The sequence below is a fragment of the Macrotis lagotis genome, chromosome 2, assembly GCF_037893015.1.
Source record: "Macrotis lagotis isolate mMagLag1 chromosome 2, bilby.v1.9.chrom.fasta, whole genome shotgun sequence".
Lineage (NCBI taxonomy): Eukaryota > Metazoa > Chordata > Mammalia > Peramelemorphia > Peramelidae > Macrotis > Macrotis lagotis.
The window spans coordinates 232,908,066-232,924,028 of record NC_133659.1 but is presented as its reverse complement, the minus strand read 5'-3'; the positions used below and the strand labels follow the sequence as shown (position 1 = coordinate 232,924,028).

The 15,963-nt window shown below is 38.9% G+C and overlaps 1 protein-coding gene across 4 annotated transcripts in view; it reads left to right on the top strand.

Moving 5' to 3' along the window:
• The first annotated feature begins 1,025 nt into the window (after window positions 1-1,025).
• The window catches only part of ZNF18 (zinc finger protein 18), a 30,991-nt gene continuing 16,053 nt past the window's right edge, over window positions 1,026-15,963 (top strand). The window contains exons 1-4 of one of the 4 annotated variants that reach the window (XM_074225130.1): window positions 1,026-1,100; window positions 5,234-5,720; window positions 8,723-8,903; window positions 9,436-9,527. In XM_074225130.1, coding sequence (XP_074081231.1) covers window positions 5,340-5,720; window positions 8,723-8,903; window positions 9,436-9,527 — 654 coding nt within the window. In that variant the 5' untranslated portion in view covers window positions 1,026-1,100; window positions 5,234-5,339. Of the gene's footprint in view, window positions 1,179-5,233; window positions 5,721-8,722; window positions 8,904-9,435; window positions 9,528-15,963 lie in introns of all 4 variants that reach the window. The other 3 variants (XM_074225131.1, XM_074225129.1, XM_074225132.1) reach the window with 3 other exon arrangements.

Genomic DNA, 15,963 nt, shown 5'->3' with positions numbered 1-15,963 from the left:
CAAATCACTTAACTTCTGTTTGCCTTAATCTCCTGGAGAAGGAAATGTCAAACTACTGCAGTATTTCTGCCACAAAACCTTCATAGACAGTATGGTCCATTGGGTCATGAAATTTAGGACATGGTTGAACTTAATGTACTTAAGAAAAATTTAAATGCACTTAAAACTTAAATGTAGTTAAGAAAAATAAATTAAATGTATTTTTTCAGGTCTGCATTCTTTCTAATCCACATTCCCCTCCTCTCCCACCCCTCCCTGAGAAAGCAAGAAAAATAAAACTGTTACAAACATGTAATTTCAAACAAAACAAATTCCTACAATGGCCACATCCAAAATATTTGCATATGTATATATACAAATATATAATATACATATATATTATTTATGATGCACTGAATTCATTAATGCTCTATTAGTGAGGTGGTAGAATGCTTCTTCAGGAGTCCTCAGGATTGTATTTATTTTAATGTGAATTCCTAAGTCTTTCAAAGTTGTTTGTCTTCATACTATTGTTGTTATTGTATAAATTATTCTTTTGGTTCTTCTTGATTCATTCTGGGTCAGTTCTTGAAAAATCTTTCCTAGTTTCTTTGAAAACTGTCACTTTATCTTTACTTAGAGCACAATAGAATTCGTTCACATTCATATAACACAGCTTGTTCAGCCAATTTCTAATGTATTTTTAGCTTCCTCTTTTGTGACATTAGTTTTCTGAGCCGTCTTATTTCCTTACTTGATCGAGAATTGACCGAAGGTGGGGTGCAGAAGCCGAGAACTAGGGGAACCTCAAAAGTCAACCAGTTTAACCTGTAAAACTGGCATGAGACGAGAGCCAACCCCGGCAAGCAAGGCCTAGACCCAGCTGGGGCGGGGCTGAGATGGATTACATCACCTGTTAATCCTTCAGGATGACTCCACCCCCTTCGGGTGGCATTTCTCCCCCTCCCCCCCGGTCCCCACTCAGCATAACTCCTCCTCTTGGGGTTCCTACGGCTAGGCTCGAGATGCGCACGCAGTCGGGACTCCTTGCCCGGAAGTGAGTGCTGGGAGGCCGGTGGTGAGTGAAGAGCCCAGTGAAGAGCCGGAGCCCGAGAGTCCAGGTGGGAGCCGGGGTTCTCCAGGCTCCAGTCACCCTGCACACACTAGCTTCTGCGTCTTTTCCTTTTGTCCCGCTTCAGGTACTGAGGGAGCCCAATGGAGTAATGGCCCCCCCGTCTTCCTGCCCTCTCCCCTCATGCCTCCACCGTCAATCCCCGTTGGTCTTATGCAGGGGGATGGGCAGGTGGGATTTTGGGGGTGAAGGTACGAAGGGTGCGGAGGGGTAGCGGCTTGGGAACCAGCCTCCTGTCAGCCCTGGGTGTGGGGCTCCGGCATTGTGGTGGGTGCAGAAGGGAATGAGGTTGCATTTGGGGTGATGGGAGTAAAGCTGAAAGGCTTAGCTCCTCTGACTCTATGTTTGCTCCTGGGTTTAATTTAACGCCTTGGCTGTGTGGAAACGAGCTCGAGGAGAGTTGGGACAGTGTAGTGGAAACGGCGCTCCAGCGGAATTGTAGTCTCGGTTCTGCGACTTGGTCAGCTACCCTGACCCAGGGGCTGTGCTCGAGGCTAGACATATACAATGAAGGGCAAAATCAAGAACTTTGCTGCACAGAAGACCACCTTTTAATGGCGGGAGGCTGCATGATCTTACAAGATTGGGTCGATGAAAGGATAATCGTAGAAGGTGGTTGCAGATGGTGGGATTTGAGCCGAATCTTAAAGGGAGTCGGGTACGAAGGAAGCGAGCATGATTATAGAATGCATTGAAGAATTGTAAGTTGTAAGAAGATGGGAAAGTAGTTAAGGGATAGATAATGAAATGTCAGAGGTACTTACATATACAGAAGTCAATGAACTTTAAAACTTAATTGTATTTGATCCTGGAGGTAATAGGAATTCACTGAAAGTTGGGGGGGGGAGATGAGACTTCAGCTTTTGGAAAATTCCTTTGGCATCTGTGTGGAGAACATAATGGAGTGGGGAGAGACGAGATAGATACACTAGTTAGAAGGCACTAGTTCAAATGAGCGATATTGAGGGTCTCCACAAAAGTGGGGGTTGAAATTACAAGATTTGGGTTGAGTTTCATTGTATTGATTTGAATAGTGGATTGAACATTAAGGAGTTGAGGAATGAACTGAATTTGCAAACCTTGGAGGATTACAATACTTGATAGTGATAGGCAGGTTGGGGCAGTAATAAGCACATTCTCTGGAGAAGAATTTGAGGGAGAGATAATAAATTCTATTTGGGACGTCTTGAATTTGAAATGTCCACTAGTCACTTGGTGATCTGGAAATGGATTTCAGAAGAGAATCTAGGACTGTATTTCATTTGAGCAAGGCTAGTGTGTTGGACCATGAAAGAACACTGACCTCAGAGAACTTGGATTCAGATCCCAACGCAGATGCTTACTCCCTTTTGGAATATAGGAAAGTTACATATTTCTTTAGTTTACTTACTTGTAAAATGGTAATGGGGAATAGATGACCTCAGAAGTCCCTTTAAATTCATTCTTCTAGTCAATTAACTAAATATTATTAAGTGCCTACTAGTCAGTGTGCTAGGTTTTGGGAAAAGAAAGACAAATAATACATTTCCTACTCTCATGAAGCTTACATTTTATGAGGATAAGACAAAGTGTGCATAATTTAAATGCATAAGAAATATTTTGGGGTAGCTAGATGTCACAGTGGTTAGAGTAGTGGTTCTGGAATCAGGAGGATCTGAGTTAAAATCCAACCTCAGACACTTACTAGCTATGTGACTTTGGACAAGTCACTTAGCACCATTACCCCATAAATACAAAAAAAAAAAGAAAAAACGCATACTTAGGTGGTTAGGGCAAGAGGGCACTAGTAATTCCAATGGTCAGGGAAGGTGTCATTTAGAAGTTGCTGCTTTTCGCTGAGTCTTTTTTATTCCCCAAGGCAGTGACCACAACCACATAGCTAGGTAGTTATTAATTGTTTGAGGCTGGATTTGAACTCAGGTCCTCTGGACTCCAGGGTTGGTGTTCTATCCATTGTGCCACCTAGCTGTCTTGAAAAAAAGTAAGGATTGAAGATGAAGAGGAGAGTGACATATATGAGGAACTGAAAAAGGTTATGTTACAACAGATAACAATGTCAGAAAGATAGGCAGGGGCTTATCATGACTTTAACAATGCAAGCAGATATGATTCTAGAGGCATAATTTCTGGTTTGGAGAAGTTTGAGAGGTCTTGGAGAATCAGAGAAAGTGTCTAGTCTTCCATGTTACTCACATGACTTGAGAGTCAGAAACATTTATGATGAAAGTAAATTTATTAACTATGAAGAAGGCATTCCCAAGTGTATAGTAGATGGTTCAGGTGGTTTTGGAATGGGACATTTGGAGGGTATAGTTAAGAGAGATGAGAGTAAGAGTACAGGAACCAGAGATTGGGGTGATAGCCAGAGGTTCAGAATTGTTGATATGGGAAGAATATCATAGGATTAGAATATACTAGCTACAGTATTGAGGAATAAGTCCAGGCAGTTTCAGGGGGTAGAGAAGGTTGGCCATCAAGGGAGGTAGGTAATTTAGAATGTTCAAATCCTTACCTCAAGGATGCTTTGAAATATTGTTTTAGCCAAAACATTTCAATGCATTGATTTAAGATGAAAGTTATACCTAGAAATATGATTAACTTATAGATATACCAGATATACCAAGATATACCATTATATCTTGAAGACTGGAAATATTTTTTTTTAATCTTTGAATCTCTAGTAGTTACTTCAATGCTTTCTTGTTCAAAATAGGCATCTTATTTAACTGTTTGAAGAATTAAACTAGTGCCAGTCATTTGTATAGGGTAGGTCTACAATGGATAAGTAGGCTTAGAAGACAAAAATTTAGGGAAAAACAATATGATATTTTGTGGGGATATATTTTTTATTATATGATGAATTGTCTTACATCATTCAAGGAGTGGTTATGTCCAACAAAGTGTTTCCTGGAATCATAGCATACTCTCCCCTTCGACAGTCTGGAAGTTATATCTATATTAGGTTCTACATTTCATTAGTGCTTCCATAAACTACCTTCTTTATTTTTTCTTTTAATTTATTTAAGGCAATGGGGTTAAAGTGTCTTCCCAAGGCCATACAGCTAGGTAATTATTAAGTGTCTGAGGTTGGATTTGAACTCAGGTCCTCCTGACCCCAAGGCCAGTGCTTTATCCACTGCACCACCTAGCTGCCCTACCTTCTTTCCTTTATAACAGTATCTGAGGCATATTACTGTATAGGAGGAAGGGAATAAGCATTTAGTGCCTCTTACATACCACATACTGTGCTTAAGTGTTTTACAAATAGTTTTATTTCAGTCTCATAACACTCTTTGGAGGTACATTATATAATCAACCCCATTATACAGTTGATGAAATTGAGGGAAGCAGAATTTAAATCTGACATTTAATAAGTGTGTGTGGCTGGATTTGAACTCAGGCCTTACTGACTCCAGGCCCAGTAGACTATCTACTGTATCATCTGGCTCCCTTGCATAGGTTATGGCCTTTAAATTAAATCTTTATATAAAGGATAGGGGCCCTGCTAATTCTGGGGCCCTGCATCCTGCCTCAAGCATAATACTAGCTTTTATGACTAAGGGAAAATATCTTAAGGTCTTAAAACCTCAGTTTCTTTATTCATAAAATAAAACAATAGTACTTGCATTATTTACTGTATAGAGTTAGAAAAAAAATGCTTTGTAGGAAATGTAGTGGGCAAAGCATTTTGTAGACCATAAAGTGCTATATGAGTATGAGTGACTGAATTTTAAAGTGATAACTTTCTTGTTAAGTTTTGATAAGCACCATTAGTTCTGCCCTAAGATTTGAACAACAGTCAGTTTCTTAATTGTATTTAAAATGCACCATTAGAATGGATAACTTCTATAAATGGTTAATCTCATCTGTTTTCTATTCACTCTTGTCATTTTTCATTTTTAAATTTCACTCTTTGCCTATGAAACTTGGGATTCTTCTTTTGATGGGGGTTGATGACTAGTTTGAATTGTGCTCTCAAAAAAAAAAGAAACTTATATCCTCTCAAAAATCTCTAGATTAATATTCCATGCAGACATCTTTTGGGTAGGGCAAAGGGGTTGTCTGTTGTATTTCTTATTTATCATTCTCTTTGACAATTTTTTGGGTTATCTTTTCCTTCAGACCTCCTTTTGACAAGCTCTAAATTTATTCAGAGTGAGAAAAATTTGAACTGAAAATCTTAGACGTCCTCTTCCATTTCGAAGGGTGAAGTAATCTTTGAAGCCATATGACACCTACAGCCTTGGAGTCCCCTATCCCTACATCTCCATTGATGAAGCTAGAGGAAGATTCATTTTCTGGACATGATTTTGCCCTGAGAGGGGACAATCCTGAGATGGCTCGACAGCATTTCAGGCAATTTCATTACCAGTTGATGTCTGGGCCCCATGAGACTATGAGGCAACTCAGGAAGCTCTGCTTTGGGTGGCTTAGGCCAGAAATTCACTCAAAGGAGCAAATCTTGGAAATGCTGATGCTGGAGCAGTTCCTAACCATCTTACCTGGGGAGATCCAAACCTGGGTGCGGAAGCAGTGTCCAGAGAGTGGAGAAGAAGCAGTGACATTGGTAGAGGGCTTACAGAGAGACCCTGGGAGATTGTGGCATTGGGTAAGTAAAGGAAATTTTCATCTGTTTGGTAAGTGAAAATCCTTATGAATCATTATGGTAGAGCAGGTCATCAAGAAAGAACTTGTCTTTCAAATCAGTTTTTAAACAAATTAAATTAAAAAAAGACTTTGAGAGAGAGACTACATTTAGATTCTTAAGATGTTCCCATAAATTGTTTTTACTTCTTTCTCCATTAGTGTCTACAAATTCTCCCATATTTCTTTGAGTTCTTCAGATTCATTTTCTTGGTATAACAATATTCCATTATAGTTTAGGCATTAAATAAATTAAATAAATTTTCCTTGGAGCAACAATGAAAATCAAAAACTGACTTTTGATGAATCAATATCCATAGTAATGTTGGTCTGAAAAGCACTCTCTGACTTTGTATAAAAACTGCTATCTGTCCTGGAACAATAAAGGAAGCAATTTTTTTTTGTAATGAACTTTTAGAAGTAGGGGAAGGAAGGATTTTAGTCTATTTTGGATAAAAGATACTATTTTGGAGTTTATTTTTTGAGTATTGCAAATACATTTACTAAACATTTAAAGTTAGAAAAAACCAGGGTTTTGGTTCTGTCATTTAGAACTGAGAAAAATATTGCAGTCTCCATTTCCATTTTATAAAAACTCCAGAATGGTCATGGAAAATATTAAAAAACTTTCATTGCTTCTTTTTGGATAACTTTTGGAGCTACATTTAGTCTCTACCCTGATTTTCTCATTCTAGATTCAGATTCTAGAAATATTTACATTGTTATTTATACTTAAAAGTGATACAGTATCTTTATTATAAGAAACTAAGTTTCCTTTTTTGAAGTAGTTATAGTTGTGGAAACAATATGACTCCTAAAGTAGAGCAAATTTTCTAATCTTTTATTCCAAATGCATTCAAGAATTCTTTTCATTTAGGTTTTTATCATATTTTAACCATTTACTTTCTAATAGTTTAATTTCTTAAAATATAGGAAGAAACTGTTCTTTTAATGTTAATACCAGTCAATAAATAAACATTTATTAAGCTTTTACTGAACTCAATCTTGAAGGAAATCAAGAATTTTAAGAAGTGAAGGATAAACAGGGAGAACATTTCAGTGACAGCTCAATAAAGGTATGGAGGTGAGAGTTAGAGTGCCATATTCAAGGGATAAGTAGGAGAGCACGTGGAGAGATGTCAATTATAGAAAGGAGCCAGATATTGATGAGTTTTAAATATTTGAGCCTAAAGATAATAAAAATATCTAGAATTTACTGAGTAGGGAATTACATAGTCAGATCAACAATTTCATTAAATCTTGGGACATCTAGGTGGCTGTAGATAGAGCACCAGCCCTGGAGTCAGGAGGACCTGAGTTCAAATTTGGCTTCAGACACTTGATACTTCGTAACTGTGTGACCTTGAAGAAAAATCATTTAGCAGACATGTAGAGAATGCTTTAGAGATGGAATAGTTTTGAGGCAAGGAGACTTGTTAGGGGGCTATTAAAATAATCTAGGTAAAAGGTGAATTGGACCAGAAAAGGGGAAGTGGCTTCATGAGTAGAAAGAAGGAGCTGTATAGGATAGATATTTTGGAGGTAAAAATGGAAACATTTGACAACTGATTAGGTATATGGGATTAGTGAGGAGTCAAGGATGTCACTGAGTTGTGAGGTCAAGTTAATTGAGAAGGGTAGTGGTACTTTTCAAGGTATTAGGAAAGTTCAGGATTTGGGGTAAGGCAAGGAAAAATGTGATTTGTTTTTTGTACACACTGAATTTGAGATACTTATAGGACATTTAGTTTGAAATGTCCAGTAGACAATTGAACATGTATTATTAGGGTTTGAGAGAAAAAAACTAGGATTGGAGTCTTGGGGTCATCCTGTAAATTGTTTTGGTGGTTATATTTACTTTCTCTGTTTTGCTGTTCACTCATTTTTCGATTGTGTCCAATTCTTTGTGAACGTCTTGGAGTTTTCTTGATAGAGATATTGAAGTGGTTTGCTATTGCCTTCTCCATCTCATTTTATAGATGAGTAAATTGAGGTTGTGACTTGCTCAAGATCACATAGCTAATAAGCTAGGTCCAATGCTCTATCCACTATACCACCTAGCTGTCTCATTCGTCCATTAGCTGCTACAAATTCTTCCATGTTTCTTGGAATTCTTCAGATTCATTGTCGTGGTACAATAATATTCCATTATAATTATGTACCATAATTTGTTCGGCTATCCCTTGCTTGTTAGACACACAGTTTTTTTCTGACCTTTTGTTATTACAACTAGTGATTCTGTGAAGATTTTTGTACAGAGATAAGGCTCTTATATGGAGTAAACTGAGTAATGGAATCATTGGGTCAAAGGGGCTAAACAACTTATGATTTTAATTGCTAAATTTAAGATTACTAGCAGTTATAGTTTGGCATTCCCTTCTATGCCAAAATAATGAACACTTTTCCATGGTAACTATTTTTTTTCTTTTACGTTCTTTGCTAAGGAATCTCATTAAGAGTTTTTTGAAAGTATAAATACTGTTTATTAGTTACCTACTTATCTATGATTATCACTCCCTAGAACTTAGGTTTAGTCCATTTTATTTAATTCTTTTTCCCCCTCATTACCTTTCTAAAATGGAATTTATCATCTTTTATTATCTGCCAATTTTGTAGGATGGTTCCATGGAATTTTAATTTTAATTTTTCTAATAGTAATCCTGAATACATTTTCAGATCAATACAAGGTACTTTGAAAAGAGTCTCTGGTTATCTAATTTTTTTTTTAAAGTTTTTGCAAGGCAATGGGGTTAAGTGGCTTGCCCAAGGCCACACAGTTAGGTAATTATTAAATGTCTGAGGCCGGATTTGAACTCAGGTACTCCTGACTCCAGGGCCAGTGCTCTATCCACTGCACTACCTAGCCACCCATGGTTATCTAATTTCAAATGTTTCTCCCCACCCCTTAACCCAAGTAACACCTCATCTCACCTCTAATCATGGTGCTTGATTTTGGGTGATTCATAGATCAAAGTCCAAGTACTTGGACAGGAAGCTCTTTCAGAGGAAATGGAATCACCAGTTGCCCAGGTGGAACCTCATGCTAAGGCAAAGCTTCAGGAGGAAGACACACAGAGTTCACACTCAGCACAGGAGGAGCAGCTGAATCACAGCATCAAAGAGGAGTCTGAAAACTCACTGGAGTTTGGTGAGGAGCAATGAGAGAGCTTTCCTGGGGGGTGAGTCTAGGGGTTTTGGACAGTGGATCCATGAAAGTGATTCTGTGAGCGATAAGTTGAAAATGAACTTTAAGTGATTTCAACAGAATGGGAGAGGAGTTGCTCTCAGTGACCTTTTGGGACAGTATTATAACAGGGTAGCCCTTGATCCGTCACTTTAGTTTGGGGTTTTCATAATGCTTTTCTTCAATGGTATGGTCTGACTTGAGTTTACTGAACTCATTTTGCTTCACTTGTTTCAACAAGTCCAGGAAAAAGACATTGATAGAGAGATACAGTCACAATTTCACTATTTAATGTACTTTTAAAGGGAATCCTTTTTTTTTCTTTAGGGAATAGGTAAGAACTAAATCTTGTGGATGGAGGAACAGGCCTCAGAACCCTTTTTCCAGTTGTTTGAGAATGCCCTGCTAGGAGGTGGTACAGTTTTATAAAGTGTAGCTCTAATAAGGGAATAGCATGAAACAAATTCAGTTTTTTGACAGCATTCTCCTGCCCTAGGTTTGCCAGTTTCTCAGCTTCCAATCCCTGCTGAAGAAAGACATATCAGAGACAAGGATGAGGCAGCTTCACTTCATGCATCTGGATCTCAAGTGAGTGAGTCTGACACTCAATGAATCAGGTTTTGAGGAGTCAAACTTGACTCAATTTAATCATTTTGTTCTGGGTATTTGGAGTACAAAGATTTAAAATAAAAAGTCAGTCAACAAGCGTTTATTATGTGCCAGGCATTGTGCTGTTTGATAGGAATATAAATAGAAGTGGAGATAATGCAGGCCCTCAAGGATATTATAATCTAATGGAAACAACACATAAAAGATAGCTAGACTATGGGGCAGGTTGGAGGAGAGGCATAGTAGAGAAAATCCTGTGGAGTTGAGTCACTGTGTGTCCTAGAGAGGTAATAAGAAATATTTGGTCTGATCCTTCTCCCTAGATTGCTCTCAGGGAAATTATTATTATTTTTTTTTTTTTAGGTTTTTGAAAGGCAGTGGGGTTAAGTGGCTTGCCCAAGGCCACACAGCTAGGTAATTATTAAGTGTTTGAGACTGGATTTGAACTGGGGTATCCCTGACTCCAGGGCAAGTGCTCTATCCACTGTGCCACCTAGCTGCCCCGAAATTACTTTCTAATAAAAATGAATGTGATATGAAATGAGGTAGAAAGTTACAGGGGCAAGGGAGCTATACTTACATCATTGCATAAAAAACTTAAAGCATTAAAAAATCTTGAATGACTGCCAGTAAATATGGCACTTCTGTATATTATTAACACAGTAAAGGTAATCTAATTAAAGATTTTTTTTTCTTTTGAGTTTTACAATTTTTCCTCTACTCTTACTTCCCTCCCCCCACCCCCCACAGAAGGCAATTTGTCAGTCTTTACACTGATTCCATGATATACATTGATCCAAATCGGGTGTGATGAGAGAGAAATCATATCCTTAAGGAAGAAACATAAAGTATAAGAGATAGTAAGATCAGACAATAAGATAATCAGGTTTTTTTTTCTAAATTAACAGTAAATAGTCCTTGGTCTTTGTTTAAACCCCACAGTTCTTTGTCTGGATACAGATGGTATTCTCCATTGCAGACAGCCCAAAATTGTCCCTGATTGTTGCACTGATAGAATGAGCAAGTCCATCAAGGTTGATCATCACCCCCATGTTGCTGTTAGGGTGTACAGTGTTTTTCTGATTCTGCTCATCTCGTTCAGCATCAGTTCATGAAAATCCCTTCAGGCTTCCCTGAATTCCTGTCCCTCCTGGTTTCTAATAGAACAATAGTTCAACATTCATTTTTGGAAAGATTTTGAGTTCCAAATTTTTCTATCTCCCTCCTTCCCCTCCCCCTCTCCAGGATGGCAAGCAATTTAATATAGATTATATATGTCCAATGAAAATATATTTTCATTAGTCATGATGTGAAAGAAGAAAGAGAATAAAAGGGTAATATTGAGAAAAATAACAAAAGAAGTAAAAATAAGCACTAATTTACATTTAGATGCCATCAATTCTTTTACTGGCTGTGGATAGGATATTCCCTCATGAATCTTTTGGAATAGTCTTGGATGATTATGTGGCTGAGAAGAGCTAAGTCAATCATAGATCATTGAGTAATATTGCTGCTACTATGTATAAAGTTCTCCTGCTTCTGCTCACTTCACTCAGCATCAGCTCATGTAAGTCTTTCCAGGTTTTTCTGAAATCTTTTTGCTCATTATTTCTTTTTTCTTTTTTTGCTATAATATGCCACATTTCTTTTTAAAAAAATTTTTAATTTAATATTTATTCTCATTTTGTACAAATAATATTTTTTATACATTAATAAAATATTCTTGTTTAAGAGTGAACAAAATATCCCCTCTCCCCAAAAAATATAGACTCACTTGAGTGATAAAGTAAAAGGGAGGGTGGCTAGGTGGTGCAGTGGATAAAGCATTGGCCTTGGAGTCAGGAGTACCTGGGTTCAAATCCGGTCTCAGATACTTAATAATTACCTAGCTGTGTGGCCTTGGGCAAGCCACTTAACCCCATTTGCCTTGCAAAAACCTAAGAAAAAAGGTAAATGGGAGAGAAAAAAATTAAAATTAAAATAAAAAATAATAGTAATAATTGTAGGTATGGCCAGGTGGCTCAGTGGATGAAGCACCAACCCTGGAGCCAGGAGCACCCGAGCCCCTATCCAGCCCCGTACACCCAACAATTACCCAGCTGCATGACATGCAAGCCACCTGAACCCCACTGCCCTGCAAAAACAAAAAAAAAAAGAAAAAAAAGACTCAAAAAAAAATAAAATAGTAATAATAGTAGGGGCGGCTGGGTGGTGGACAGAGCACTGGCCTTTGAGCCCGAAGCACCCGGGTCCAAATCTGGCCTCAGACACCTAATTGTCACTCTGCTATGTGGCCCCAGGCAGGCCACCCAGCACCATTTGCCCTGCACCGCCCCCCAAAATAATAATAATAAAAAATGTACTTCAGTCTGTGTTCCCACACCACCAACTCTGTCACGGGTGGATCACATTCTTTATGATAAGTCCATCACAAAAGTTACTTACATATTTTTCTGCCATTGCCATTGCTGATCGCATCTCCCTCCATTCACACACTTCTCCACTACCATGTACTATATTTTCTCTCTCCTTTCACTCTGACTCTGCTGTAGGGTAGTTGAATGGTGCAGCATACAAATCCCTGGTCCTGGGGCCAAGAGGCCCTGAGTCCCCATACCAACCCTTAGGCCCAGCATCCACCTGGTCCTATGGTCCTGGATAGGCCATCCAATCCCAGCCCCTTGCAAGAAGTAAAAAAAAGAAAATGTGTTATATCTGACCACTCTGCCCCCACAGTCCACACTCTCCTCTATCACTCACATCACCCCCCCCTTCCCCCGTCCTCCCCCTTCTTACTCCAGATGTCTATACCCCATTGAGTATATATGCTGTTTCCTCTCCTAGCCACCTCTGATGAGAGCGAAGAATCCCTCATTCCCCCTTGCCTTCCCCCCCTTCCATATCATTGCAATGGCTCATTGTAATAAAGAAAAAATCTTATTATATGAAACATCTTAGCTTATTCCTCCTCTCCTTTTTCTCCCATTACATTTCCCTTTTATCTATTGACTCCATTTTTACACCACAATATATCTTCAAATTCAGTATTCTCTTGTGCTTCATCTGTAAAAGCTCATTCTACCTGTTCTGTTAATTGAGAAGGTTCATATGAGTATTATCAGTGTCATTTTTCTATACAGGAATACATGCAGTTCATCATCATTAAGTCCCTCATATTTTCCCCTTCTCCACTCTCTATGCTTCACCTGAGTCCTGTATTTGAAGATCAAACCTTCTGTTCAGCTCTGGCTATTCCAACAGGAACATTTGAAATTCCCCTGGTTCATTGAAAGTCCATCTTTTTCCCTGGAAGAGGACATTCAGTTTTGTTGGGTAGTGGATTCTCGGTTGCATTCTAATATGCCTTCCGGTATATTATATTCCAAGCCCTTAATGTAGGTGCTGCTAAGTCCTGTGTGATCCTGACTGCAGCTCCACGGTATTTAAATTGTGTCCTTCTGGCTGCTTGTAATATTTTCTCTTTGACTTGGGAGTTCTGGAACTTGGCTATAATATTCCTGGGGGTTGGTTTTTTGGGATCTCTTTCTCGGGGAGATCGGTGGATTATTTCTATTTCTAGTTTGCCCTCTGCTTCTAGGATATCAGGGCAATTTTCCTGTAGTAATTCTTCGAAAATGATGTCAAGGCTCTTTTCCTGATCATGACTTTCAGGTATTCCAATAATTTTTAGATTATCTTTGCTAAATCTGTTTTCCATCAGTTGTTTTTTCAATGAGATGTTTCACATTTTCTTCTAATTTTTCATTCTTTTGGTTTTGAAATAGAGTCCCGATTTCTTGTAAATTCAACAATCCCCCTGAGTTCTATTCTTTGTCTGAAGGATTTGTTTTCCTAAGAGAGCTTTCTTATCTCTTTTTCCATCTGGCCAATTGTGCTTTTTAAAGCATTCTTTTCCTCAATAACTTTTTGAACTGTTTGTCCATTTGACCTAAGCTGGTTTTTAGCATGCTATTTTCTTCAGCATTTTTTTGGATTTCCTTGACTAAGCTGCTGACTTCATTTTCATGTTTTTCCTGCATCTCTCTCATTTCTTTTCCCAGTTTTTTTTCTATCTCCCTCATTTGATTTTCAAAGTCTTTTTTGAGCTCTGTCATAGCCTGAACCCAATTTCTGTTTTTCTTGGAGTCTTTAGATTCAGGAGCTTGTGCTTCCTCATCTTCAGACTGAGTGTTTTGATCCTTCTTGGGCTCACAGGCAAAATATTTCTTAATGGTGTTCCTCTTGTTTACTCTGCTTGCTCATTTTCCCAGCCTGAGCCTGTTTTTGGGGTGCTTCCTGAGCTTTTGGGACACTCCCACAAGGATCTCAGTGTGTGAGGCTCTGTCCTCCATCCTGGTCTGCCACGGGGCTGAGGTGTGTGGGGGGGCCCTACTGTTCTATGGGGGGGCCTAGACTTCTATCAGGATCTGAATGTGGTCAGAACCCCAGAGTCCTGTTCTAGGGGCAGAGGACAGAGCTAGGCAGTCTCTCTTCACTCCCCTCCCTAGGTTCAATGGGCTCATGCCCTGGGGGCTCCTGCTTACTGATTCCACCTGCTTCTGTTTCCTGGATCTGGACTGCCTTGGCCAAGCTGCTTGCTGTGTGCCCTGAGGGCTAGGCTTCACATGCTCTCTCTGGCAGAGGTCCCCCGCTGTTCCCCCAGGTTGTGCCTGGTGCTCCCCGGGATGTAGATCAGGTAGCTCCCCTGCTGCTGTGAGCCGTGGCTTCCAGTGCCCTTGGGCTGCCTCCAGGAGGCTGAAATTCTTTGGCTCTGGCGGTCAGCCCTCTGGCAGGCCCCCTCTCCAACCCTATGGAGCAGAGCCTTTCTGCTCTTTTTTTTTTTTTAAGTTTTTGCAAGGCAATGGGGTTAAGTGGCTTGCCCAAGGCCACACGGCTAGGTAATTATTAAGTGTCTGAGGCTGGATTTGAACTCAGGTACTCCTGACTCCAAGGCCAGTGCTCTATCCACTGCGCCATCTAGCCGCCCCATTTCTGCTCTTTTCTAGGTTACCTTGAGTAGGAGAACTGCCTCACTGGGTCCCTCTGTGGGTTCTGTCTCTCTAAAATTTAGTTAAGAGTCCTTAGTTAATAAGTTTTATGAGAGAGTGCCTAAGAGAAATTTCTCTCTTGTTGCCATCTTGGCTCCACCCCCTCACAGTAAAAGTAATCTAAAAAGTCATATTTAATGTAATTTGAATAATAAAATTCATGATCAATTATTTCCCCGAATAATTGTATCAGAACTTATACATCCACTTCAGTACTGTTTCCTTTTATGCAGGTGTGTCCAATTTGGGGAATATTCTAGCATCTTTTTGTCATTTATTGTGCTGATTGATGGTATGCATTGTATTCATGAATAGATACTGAATTCTGTATGCTAATGGAGTTTTTGTTGGCCTTGAGGCTGAAGAGCAAAAAAGATTGTTCACCCCTGCTTTAGAATTGGTGGGGCTATTCCAATTTCTTCCCCTTCTTCCCTCCTGACCCCTCCCTACAATTTGTATAGAAGATAAATGTGTAGTCATGTAAAACATTCCCATAATAATCCCATTGTGAAGGAAAATATAAACTCCTCCCTCCCTTGAAAAAAGAAACTTCAATAGAAATAAAATTAAAAAAAGTATGCTTCAATCTATATTCTGAAAATAATTAGCTCTTTCTCTGAGTATGAATAGCATTCTTTATCATAAGTCCTTCAGAATTTTCTTGGGTCATTGTATTGCTGAGAAAAGCTAAGTTATTCACAGCTGATCATCCTAAAATATTACTGTTAATTTGTTAATAGTACATTTCACTTTGCATCAGCTCATGTAAGTCTTTCCAGGATTTTCCTTGAGAAGATGTGGATCATTTTTTTGGGGGGGATGGGAAGATTATTATTTAAATTTTCTAGTTACATATAAAGCAAGATTACATCATTGATTTTTGTTGGGTTTTTTTTTTTTAGGTTTTTGCAAGGCAAATGGTGTTAAGTGGCTTGCCCAAGGCCACACAGCTAGGTAATTATTAAGTGTCTAAGTTCGGATTTGAACCCAGGTACTCCTGACTCCAAGGCTGGTGCTTTATCCACTGCGCCACCTAGCCGCCCCACATCATTGATTTTTAATAAAATTTTGAGTCCCAATTTTTTCTTCCTCCCTTTATCCCCCCATTCTCAAATCAGGAAGCAATCAGATATAGGTTATACATGTGCAATCATGTAAACACATTTCAACATTAGTCATATTGTGAAAGAAGGAATAGAACAAAAGGGAAAGCCATAATAAACAAAAAAACAAAGTTAGAATGGTATGCTTTGATCTGCAGTCAGACTCCATAGTTTTTTTTTTCTAGATTTGGATAGTATTTTCCATATGAGTCTTTTGAAATTGTCTTGGATCATTGTATTGCTGAGAAGAGCTAAATCTATCAT